At 39.5% G+C, this 12,157-nt stretch overlaps 1 protein-coding gene across 3 annotated transcripts in view; it reads right to left on the minus strand.

Annotated features, from left to right (window-relative positions):
* Positions 1 to 12,157, minus strand: part of RC3H1 (ring finger and CCCH-type domains 1) — an 88,082-nt gene that overhangs the window by 19,665 nt on the left and 56,260 nt on the right. For all 3 annotated transcript variants that reach the window (XM_058310152.2, XM_004484763.4, XM_004484762.4), the window contains exons 7-9: positions 10,448 to 10,580; positions 3,107 to 3,225; positions 2,180 to 2,292 (exon numbers count right to left, since the gene is read on the minus strand). In XM_058310152.2, coding sequence (XP_058166135.1) covers positions 2,180 to 2,292; positions 3,107 to 3,225; positions 10,448 to 10,580 — 365 coding nt within the window. The remainder of the gene's footprint in view (positions 1 to 2,179; positions 2,293 to 3,106; positions 3,226 to 10,447; positions 10,581 to 12,157) is intronic.

Genomic DNA, 12,157 nt, shown 5'->3' on the forward strand with positions numbered 1-12,157 from the left:
ATCATTTACTCCATGAAAAAATTTAAACAATCAAGAAAAACAGGGAGCAGATGTGGCTCTCAAGCAGTTGAATGCCTGCTTCCCACATGGGAGGTCCCCGATTCAGTTCCCAGTGCCTCCTGATAAAACAGAAACAAACAACAAGCAAAACAAATGAAAAAGGGAAGAGGACATGGCCCAATGTATAGGGCGTCCGACGCCTACCACATGGAAGGTGTACGGTTCAAACCCGGGGCCTCCCTGACCCATGTGGACCTGGCCCATGCGCAGTGCTGATGTGCGCAAGGAGTACCATGCCACACAGGGGTGTCCCTTGCGAAAGGGAGCCCCAAGCGCAAGAAGTGTGCCAACTAAGGAGAACTGCCCAAGAGCCCAGCACGAAAGAAAGTGTAGCCTGCCCAACAATGGTGCCGCACACACGGAGAGCTGACACAACAAGATGACACAACAAAAAGAAACACAGATTCCTGGTGCCACCAATAAGGATAGAAGTGGTCACAGAAGAACACACAGCGAATGGACACAGAGAGCAGACAACTGGGGGGAGGGGGGAGGGAGAGAAAAAAAAATCTTTAAAACAACAACAACAACAACAACAACAACAACTCAGGGAAGCCAACATGGTTCAGTGGCTGAGCACCGGCTCCCCACATACGAAGTTCCAGATTTAATTCCTGACCCCTGGTACCTCAAACAAACAAACAAACAAACAACAAAAAAAAACACCCTTTAATCAGAACTAATTCAAAGATGCTGATATTATGTGTGCCTAAACAAGACTGAAATTGTTTTAAAAGTAGCTTATTGGAACAAAGATAGCATAATACCCTAAATTTAAATAGAAACTGATATCCCTCAACAATAAATCCAAGTCTATTTACAAATGTTGGTGTATTTTAAAAAACACTTAATTTCAAAGATAAACTCCCATTAAGAATAAAGCTATTCTTTTTTCAATGGTTTCCATATCTGACAAATTTCTGGGGGGATGGTAGGGGAAGGACACACACAACACAGTACTCTTCAAAGATAACCACTGTTAGTTTGGCATATAATCATACAGACTTTTTCCTTTAAAAATAATTATTTCATAAGAATATAACATAATTGCAGAAATATGGCCATATATAGCTACTTGGTAATGTTTTTCTCCATTTTTAATAATCTAGGATATTCCTCTATGCCAGTTCATTTTAGGCTGTTCCTTATTTACTGCTATAAAGACAATGCTTAGAATTGTCCTGAGTGACACTGCAGAGGGTGGGGGTCAGTGCCTGAATGTCAGGGTGAGTAGGGTGGGATGGCTGGGTTGGACTATCCATGGAACTGGGGAGGATGGCTGAAGGTAGGAACAGGTGAACTCTGGGGATTTATAGGTCTGTGGTTAAAACTACAATGGTGAGAATGTTCTTTTAGCAAATATGGCAGGGGAGGGTTACTGGTGCAGGGCGTTGGGGATGGAGCACACCTGGTCCATGCTTCTGTGGAATACGAAAGTGTTCCATCTTGTCATAGTGTTATCTCCAGTGGGTGGAGACCCACACAATAAACAAGAAAATATTAAACTCCCACCCTGTGGAGTTCTGCTATGTTCTCGATTCAAGAACATAGGCAGTGTCTAATAAAATAAAAGACCTATAAAAAAAATTGATTTGAGTTTTAGTTTTCATGACCTATACTATGTCAAATTTGGTGTTATACTGGTATTATAAAAAAGAGTTAAGAGATTCCCTTCCTTTCTTTTATGTGCTGGAAAATAAAACATCACTGGAATTACCTGGTCCTTGAATTTTTGAAAGAACCCGAGAAACCAAGTCAAGCAATAAAGTATTATCTTGAAAAGGAGGAATTTTGTCCAATGGAAATGCATTATATAATTAGTCAATCAGTTGAAAATGATGAAAATTGTTAGAATTTTAATCTGTTTTGTGTGGTGATAAAGATTCACTTTTAGTTTTAATTAAGCATAAAATAATTTCTTGTATGCATGATGTCATAAAAGCTAGATTTCTTATTTTAAAATTATGCATTACATTCTAAAAATTTCTTATTTTTGAAAAGATGCAACTGTCTCTTTGTATTTTTCAATCTCAGCAAATTATTCTACATAATAGTTCTACCTCATTCTATACCGAGTTATTAGAATGAGTTCAATCATTTTTATAAGAGGGAGACTTACTTTTCCAGTTCCTCTTGTGAGTGTGCAAATGTACAGCTGGCCCCACGAGGGCATCCTCCTCTTTGCTTCATATCTCGACACATGTATGTTTTATATTTGCTATGCTGTGGAGGCTAAGGAAAAAAACCCCAAATATTAGACTCTTAAAAGTAAAAAAAGATACCACAAAATCTACAATAGGCCCTATAATTTAAGAATACTCTGTAAAAAATTGACATGGAGAAGAATGTACAAAGGACTTAAAATATCTCTCAAAGTACAAATGAAACCTATTATCACAACTCAGGGGTAAGGCAGGAAGATGGGTTTGGGAATTAATGAGATACCAAATATAGTATTAGGCTGAACAAAATTTAATGTATTTTATCACTTACTACCAGACTTTAAAGATTACTCTCATTATTTTTATGGTCTTCATGATGTCTAATGGAACATGGAGCTAAAAATAGTAGGTTTTTACTTTCTTCTATTTCTTACTCATAAAATAAAGCTCACTTGTGTTTCGATTGATTAGGAAAATCACATCCAGATTCTTCTTCTTGGCAGACATTTTAAATTTCTTGCCTCTCAAGGATAAAAGGAATATGTGAGCCAGCTAAACTGATACCATAGTTTTAAGTACACAACATATTACTGCAAAATAAATGATCTAATGAATTTAACATAGATACTTGTCATAGATTCATCCAATGCTGCCATATCCACGAACAGTGATCATAACACAGTCTTGAGATTAATAAAATCACTGAATTTCAATGTTGATAAAAATCACTAGATTAATCCAATTAACTGGTTGCTGACTACAGTGAACTAACATGGTTTCTATAGTCAAGAGTCTCAAAATGTTGATGTCATCTTTTTGGCTTTATTTGTATCTGTAGGTATATTCAGAATGGCTTGCCTCTAAGTTTCAAACTTCTGCCTTACCTGCTGTTGATCAGCTCCTTTTTTACTATGGTTCTGTATATAATCAACCAGCCCATGTACCACTGTACGCACAGCCACAAGCCCATTTTCTAGCTGTTCCCAAGTAGGAGGAGGAGCATCTACACAGCACATAAGAAAATAAAATTTGAAAACTGTTATTCAACATTTTCCCCAATATTAAATTAATAAAGGAATACGGAGCAGTTTAAGTACTTCAATGAAATTGACTTAAGCTTCATAAAGCTTTCCAAATAGCTTGTTCATCTAAACATTAAAGGAATGGATATATTATTTTAAGCTGGAGTTGCCAACTAAAATAACAACAGGTAAAGAGAAGGTGATATAAATGAATTAAGAAGGCCAGGCAATAAATGATGACTGTTATTAGGCCCTTAGTGTTGAGAAGATAATGGAGAGTGACAGGGACTGTACTTAAATGTCTCTCTCTCTTACAGTTACTACTCAGCTTTATCTGACTGTTATAGGAGCTAAAATTCAAGATTATATAATATCTCTGTTTTAAGTGTTGGCACTTAACAAATTTTGAATTCAGAGCATTGTACAGATCAACACTGTGAGGACCAAAGAACTTAACTGGAATGTCAATCTGCAATGCCTATGTTGAAGTTTTCTGTACATGATGTATTGTTAACAGAATGTTTGAAAAATATAATAGTTATTATATCAAGCAACTGCTACTGCTACACATCCTCTTCATTCAATAAGTATTTGCCCACTGCCAGCATTGTGGTTTTTTGGGTTTTTTAAAAATTTCTCTCCCCTTCCCTGCCCCCCCACAAAGTTGTCTGCTCTCTGTGTCCATTCACTGTGTGTTCTTCTGTGACCACTTTTATCCTTATCAGCAGCACCGGAAATCTGTGTTTCTTTTTGTTGCATCACCTTGTTGTGTCAGCTCTCGGTGTGTGCGGCGCCATTCTTGGGCAGGCTGCACTTTCTTTCGTGCTGGGTGGCTTTCCTTACGGGGCACACTCTTCGCGCATGGGGCTCCCCTATGCGGGGACACCCCTGCGTGGCAGGGCACTCCTTGCGCATATCAGCAATGCGCATGGGCCAGCTCCACAAGGGTCAAGGAGGCCTAGGGTTTGAACCGCAGAACTCCCATGTGGTAGGCGGACGCCCTATCCATTGGGCCAAGTCCGCTTCGCAGCATTGTGGTTTTAGGAAGGAAAATTAACCATAAGCGAGATATAAAATGCTCTCTAAGAACACAGAAGTAGAGGTGAATTCCTGCTGGAAACACTCTGAAAGACTTCTAAGTAATGGAATATGAACTGGGCTTTGAAGGATACACATAAGTCAACAAGAAAAGAAAGTGAAGATAGGGAGAAAGGGGAGAGAAAATTCGTTAAAAATGCATTAAAAAAAAAAAACTTGCTAAGTCCCAGGTATTGTTCCAATTGCTGGGGATGCAGTAGCAAATTAAACAAAAATTCCTGTTATATTCTAGGAGAGGAGCCAGACAATAAACAAGATAATCAAAATATAGAGTACTCAGACAACAGAGAGTTGAAAAAACTAAGAGTAAGAAACAGGAGTGGGGCATGTATGCATAAAGTGTTAGACAGGGAGGCCAGAGAAGGCCTTCTTAACAAGGTTACATTTAAGACCTCATGGTTAGAGGGAAGCTGATGCGGCTTAATGGCTAAGCATTGGTTTCACACATATGAGGTCCCGGGTTCAATTCCTGGTCTGGGTACCTCAAAAAAAAAAGACCTCAAGGAAGTATTGGAATGTGTCTTGAGAATATTTTGGAAGAAAAACATTCTAGACAGAAGGCAAAATAAGTGAAAGGTCTGATGCAAGAGTATATCTTCCATGTTCCATGGAGGTAGAACTGGAAAGGAATAAATTAAGTAGAAAAAAGTAGGAGACCATGTCAGAGAGAGATAACAGAAGACAAGACCTTCTACTCTAGTCTGGGAGGTCTTATAGGTCATGGAAAGGATTCTGATTGTTACTCCAAGTAATGGAAAGCCACTGGAGAATTTTTGATGACAAAGGTGAAAGGATCACTCTGGCTCCTGTTAAAACAAGACAGAAAATAGAAGACTATTCCATAATCCATGGAGAGAGATAATAGTGAATTAGAGGAGGGTGGTAGCAGTGAAGGTGATGAGAAGTAGAAAAAGGTTTTGGATGGGGTAGGAGCAGTAGCAGCCAGCAGCCAGGCTTTGTGAAGGCTCTCAGCACACTGCGACCCACAGTACCATCAAGATGCCTAAGAGGAAGGTCAGTTTGGCCAAAGCGGCAGGGAAGGTGAAGCTCAAGAGGAGGTAAACAAGGCTGTTCACTAAACCTGCTCCTGCAAAAGTAGAAACAAAGCCCTTAGGCAGAAGGAAATGATAAACTTCTAGACAAAAAATTACAACCAAAAGGAAAACACAGGCAGAAAAGTGAAAACAAGCTTAACTGGCTAACCAAGAAACTAAAGATTAACCTACAGAAAATGGAGAAACTAAAAATGAGGAGAGTCTAGCATATGATGAAGCAGGGGAGAAAGAAGCCAAGTCTGATCAATATCGTACACCATGTCTAATCAGTCATCCTTGTTTCTCCCTTCTTGCACAATCCAAGGGAATATTTTTATCAGCTATTTTTCAAATGCAAGTCTTTCAGCAGTTCTAAGAAAAAAATTTTTTAAGGAGATTGGAATTCCATCTCACCTTATCACAAACAGAAAATAGTGGGATGTTGAATTATGGGAGGCTTTAACTGTCTTGGATGTCAACTTAACATTCCATGGGGGGTGGCAGTATTTATACCCTATGATACAAGGCAAACTAAGTGGCGATTTGGAGTCAGAGTCATGCATTAATATGAATGTTTTAAATTACTTCTATTACCATGTTTTTTAGTAGAATTATTTCTTAAAACCATCCCCTGATCTTGGTTCTCCTGGTCAGAACTGTACTTTTTTTTTTTTTTTAAAGATTTTATTTTTTATTTCTCTCCCCTTCCCTGCCCTCCCCCACCCTAGTTGTCTGCTTTGTGTCCATTTGCTGTGTGTTCTTCTGTGTCTGCTTATATTCTTGTCAGCAGCACCGGGAATCTGTGTCTCTTTTTGTTGCATCATCTTGCTGTGTCAGCTCTCCATATGAGCGGTGCCATTCCTGGGCAGGCTGCACTTTTTCACGCTAGGTGGCTCTCCTTACAGGGTGCACTCCTTGAGCATGGAGCTCCCCTACATGGTGGACACCCCTGCGTGGCATGGCACTCCTTGCATGCATTAGCACTGTGCATGGGCCAGCTCATCACACAGGTCAGGAGACCCTGGGTTTGAACACTGGACCTCCCAAGTGGTAGGCGGACGCTTTATCCATTGAGCCAAATCCACTTCCCTGTGTGTTCTCTTAACATCCTTGGTTCTGGTCATCCTGTTTTTCTAATAACTTTGTTTGTGCTGTGAAAGATTGGAAATATTTGTGTATGACATTAAAATGTGAATTAGTGGGATTTATCGATGTAAAAGCTTATCAACATTTGAAGATACTGGTACTTGATATCCTCCTCTTAAGAAAAACTGCCCTGAGTCTCAGAGACAGATAAAGTAGATACAACCCCAGGTATTGGTTCTTTTGAGTGCTAAAAAGACCCACAGGTTCTAGGGTCATGGCAGATGGGGTTCACTGCCATGTCAGTTGGCCCTTCTTTGGAGCTGTGTTTCTGCGTGATGGAGCTGGACACAGATGGGATCTCTTTTCACAAGGCTTTCACGCTACTTTACTCGAATTGTAATTGGTGCTGGGGTTTAAGATATATCTAGGGGATTTGAATCTCTGGACTGACAATATGATAGCCAGGCCCTGAGCCTCAACAGACTTCAACTCCTACACTCTGATTTATTGGACTTACCCCACTCAGCTAACATGGAGTTGAAGAATGTCAACTACCACACCATGGAGCCTAGAGTGCCTACAACTGAAAGCAGGAGGATTGCATCCAGTATCCATGTGGAATCTGAGCCTCCTCTTGACATAGAGGTGCAATGGACACAACCAATCCAAGGTCCACAGAGAAAAGGTGGCATTGGTGTGGGAAAAGTGGCCATGGTGGCTGATGGGTATGGGGAATGGGAGAAAGAGATGAGATGTGGAGGCGTTTTCGGGACTTGGAGTTGTCCTGGGTGGTGCTTCTGGGACAATTACCGGACATTGTAAATCCTCCCAGGGCCCACTGGATGGAACGTGGGAGAGTATGGGCTATGATGTGGACCATTGACCATGGGGTGCAGCGATGCCCAGAGATGTACTTACCAAATGCAATGGATGTGTCATGATGATGGGAGTGAGTGTTGCTGGGGGGGGAGTGGTGGGGTGGGGGTGGTGGGGTTGAATGGGATCTCATCATATTTTTTGAATGTAATATTTTTACAAAATGAATAAAATTTTAAAAAACAAAACAAAACAAAGAAAAACTGCCCTGAAAATCTTAAGCTGGAAAGTCACCGGAATAATAACAACTACCTGGCTCTTCAGGTTTTTGGTATGTACATTAAGAATTGTGTACAAATTATTCATAAATCATGCGCAGGTCTTCAAAACAACCAATAAAATCTTGATTATGAAAGGAAAAAAGATTTTGGATGGATCTTAAATTAGGTCTATAGGATTTGCTGATGGAACAGATGTACATTATGAGAGAAAGAGGAAATAAAGATAAAAAAGGTATTTGGACTGAGTAAATGGAAGGACAGAGTTGCCACTAACAAATTTGGGGATTGGAGATCATTTCTGGACAGGATAAGTTTGAAAATGCTTATTATATATCCAAGAAGAACAGATGGATGTTGTGCAAGCAGTCAGATATACAAAATTAGAGTTCAGGAAAAAGATCTGGGCTGGAGATATACTACGTTTCACAGACTTGAAAGCTTCATCAACTGTAACACCATTATTTTATATGCCACTGAAAGAGAAAAAAGATGGCTAATTAAATTATGTTACAATTGTACAAATGTACCCAAGTATCAGAAATACTAAAATCTGAAAAAAAGATACAGACCTCAGAACTGATGAAAAATAGTTAATTTGTGTGCTGTACAGGTGATATTTAAAGCCATGAGACTATGGGAAGCAGATTTGGCTCAACTGATAGAGCACCCACCTATCATATGGGAGGCCCAGGGTTCAAACCCGGGGCCTCCTGACTCATGTGATGAGCTGGCCCATGCACAAGGCTGATGCATGCAAGGAGTGCCGTGCCACACAGGGGTGTGCCATGCAGGGGTGTCCCCTGTGTAGGGGAGCCCCACGTGCAACGAGTGCACCCTGCAAGGAGAGCCGCCCTGTGCGAAAAAAGCGCTGCCTGTCCAGGAATTGCACCACATACATGAAGAGCTGACGCAGCAAGATAATGCAACAAAAAGAGACACAGGTTCCTGGTACCGCTGACAGGAATGCAAGTGGACACAGAGAGCAGACAACGGGGGTGGGGGTAAGGGAAGAGAAATAAATTTAAAGATTGTGTTTTAAGGAGGAGAGAATAAATAATGTTAAACGCTGATGACAAGTCAAATACAATAAGAACCAAGAACTGATCTCTGGAATTAGTAACATGGAAATCACTTGTGACCTTAACAAAAGCAGATTTATAGAGATGGAGATAAATGTTAGATTAGAGGGGGTTCAGAAGAGAAATGGAATGGTAGTTAGATGGGAAATTGGGTTAAAAATGGGTTAAGGTGAGAGAAAGAAACAGCATGTTTGCTGATAGGTATATGTGGGAAAATTGATGATGCTGGAGTTGTATATTTGGCAAGATGACAACTAGTTCTTGAGGAGAGAGGGAGACCTTAGGAATAGCTTATTCCCTGTTACAAGAGGGGAGCAGAATATTTTGAGACAGATTCAAGTGGATAGGTTGATGTGGTAGAACTTATAGAAATTCTCTTCTGATTGCTCAGAATCATCAGGGCACAAAAGTGAAAAAAAAATCACTCTGTATTCTCAAAACAGATCCTGATAAAAGAGAGGGTGCTGTAGTTAAGAATTCTGGAATAATGGGATACTATGGAAAAGTTTGAGTGTGGAAATAAGATCAGAGATGTCTTTTATTATGCAGCAATAAGTAGACTGGATTGGAAGAATTTAAAGAGGGAGGAAGTTGGAAGGTGTTTTTAGTCTCTCAATAATGGAGTAATTACAGGCATGGAATAGGACACTGTCAAACAAAAGACATCTTGTTGTGTTACGTGGTATGTACAGCAAATGAAGAGAAAAGATATGAGGCAAAACAAAGACTCAGGTTTTAAGCTTACATACCTTAGAGAATGAGATCATTAACACAGAAAGGGAAGACAGGAAGAACAGGTATCAAATGAAGATAACTATAAAACACACAGGAAATGACAAAAATCTCAGCCAAGCATCTGGGGAGATGGGTCTGGAGTAATGAACAGATAATAGTGTTAGAGATATTTGGAAGCTTATTATCTATACAGAGACAATACCCGATCCTGAGAATGAATAACTATCATTAACAAAGAATGAAGACAAAATAAAGTCCCAAGAGCACAACCTACCTATTCTTTAGTGAACAAAAGGAAAAAGTGTTCAAAATGAGACAGAAAGAGCACTCAGAGAGGTCAGTAGAAAACCACAAGGCTAGAGAAAGATAAGGTGTTAGGAGAGTTTCTATATCAAGGCAGCGGTCAACAACATTATCAAATGCTGAAGACAATTCAAGTAATTTAAGGAATGAGAAGAAGTCTTTCAAATAAGAGACTGGTAAAGGTAAATTATTAGTGAATATTAACAGTTTTGATTCAGCAACAGAAATAAAAGCAGCAAGAGTAATAGGACAAAAGCTAAAAAATACTGGAGAGGTGGAAAATGAAGATTGGGTAGACTTTCAGGTTAAGGGAAAGGAGCATGAAAGGATTTATAAAGTAAAGATACACAAGAGAGGATACTTGATGGAACAAGATACTGTGGAAAAGGGAAAAATGGAATCAAGGAAAGCAAAGATATATGAGGTAGAAATAAATGAGGAAAATTCTGAGCTTTAATAAAAAGGCAAGAATGATAAAATAACAGTACAATTTTGTGATGGGAGAAAGAGGAAACCATAAAGGAGCCTAAAAAGAACCTATCTTCCAGGTCAAGTGAGCAGGACAGTACAAAGTAAGTGCTTAATATTAGTTGAAATGAAGTAACCTAAGGTAACATGAGGCAAAGCTGGGGCCAGAGACTTATACCCTGTAAAAAAGAGCTGGAATAATTATTATGGGAAATTTTAGAGGACGATAACGAAACATAAAAGAATCACTGAACACAATTAAGAGCCCATGTAAGATGACCCATTACGTTTTTGGAGGCTTACCTGGACTAGGGTCAATGTTTGCCAACAGTTCCAAATGGGGCCTCAGTCGGTTCAAGTTTGCTGGGTCTCCAGTCCTCTGGAGGGCAATTGTTAGTTCCTGAACACTTTGTGCAAAAGAGGCTGGGGTCTGCAACTTAAAAAGAAAAAAAAGATAACTTTCAAAAAGGCCAGATAAATATTTTGAAATAAGTAATATTTACAATATCATGATAATTTCTACAATTTATTAAATTCAATTTTTATTATCCTATGCACCCTATGCTTTGGCCAGACTGGATTATCACCAATGTGAACAAACCCTGCACTTCACTGTATCCACAGCTTAGCACTTTGTATATACCATCTTCTCCCTGCTGTCTGTCCTACACATTTATCTACGAGCTGAACTAGTCATTCCTCAAACGTGACACCTTTCTCAATTCCTCAACTTGGAAGCATTCTTTCCACCCTATGTTCTTACAAGACTATGTTAGTCTGATTCGTGCAGTTCTTCTAAATAATTGAAATTTGAAAAGAGAGTCTAGAGATAATGCTATACAACAGCAAGAACAATGAAACTTAAGTCAGTTAAACTGGGTTTGAGTTTAAGTTCTGATACAGATCAAAGATCATGATACTGTATCACTATTATAGCCTCAACCTGAAGTCTCACTATTATAGCCTCAACCTGAAGTCTATCTGTTAAATGGACTAAATACTTTCAAAAGTACACTACAGGGAAGGGGATGTGGCTCAAACAATTGAGCTCATGGTAGCTCCCAGGTTTGGTTCCCAGTGCCTCCTGGAGAAAACGAGCAAGACAGTGAGCCAGTGCAACAGGCTGGCTCAGTGGGCTGACGCAATAAGATGATACAACCAGGAGATAAAGAGGAAAACACAATGAGAGACACAACAAAGCAGGGAGTGGAGGTGGCACAAGTGATTGAGAGCCTCTCTCTGACATGGGAGGTCCCAGGTTTGGTTCCCAGTACCTACCTCCTAAAGAGAAGACAAGAGCACTCAGCGAATGGACAGAGAGAGCAGACAGTGAGTACAAATGAGGTGGGGAATAAATAAATAAAAACCTTAAAAAAAGTACACTGTAGCTCAAAAGATCCTAATATTAGCTTGGGATTCTTGGAAACTATGAGGTTATATATTTCCCCAAGGCTCAATGACACATACCCTGGCATTAACTTCTCTAAGATGGTCATAATACAATATTTAATAGAAGAACAAATTGATTACATGATAGTAACTAAGGTTCTTACTTGGAAACATTTAGCTGTTTATGCAATTCATTAATATAGATGAGAATGCCCACCCCCACACCCCCAAATGGTCATTTTATAAAAAGCTAATGGGGGGCAGGGAGGCAGTAGTGACTCAAGTCGCTAAGTGCCTGCTTCCCACATGGGAGGTTCCAGGTTTGGTTCCCAGTGCCTCCTAATAACAAAAAAGACAAACAACAAGCAAATGAAAAAACCAACTCAGGGGAGCTGATGTGGCTTGGTGGCTGAGTGCCGGCTTCCCACTTATGATGTCCCAGGTTCAATTCCCAGCCCTGGAACCTCAAAAAAACCCAGCTAATTTAAATTAAAAAAAAATAAATCAATCACATTTTTAAAAACATGGGAAATAAAAAAAATAAAAGTTACCATTACCATTAGAATGCTGACGTACCTTCATTTATATACTTTGTAGTGTTGTCATCCCTTAATATTTTAACAA

The sequence above is a fragment of the Dasypus novemcinctus genome, chromosome 13 (genome assembly GCF_030445035.2).
Source record: "Dasypus novemcinctus isolate mDasNov1 chromosome 13, mDasNov1.1.hap2, whole genome shotgun sequence".
NCBI classification, from domain to species: domain Eukaryota; kingdom Metazoa; phylum Chordata; class Mammalia; order Cingulata; family Dasypodidae; genus Dasypus; species Dasypus novemcinctus.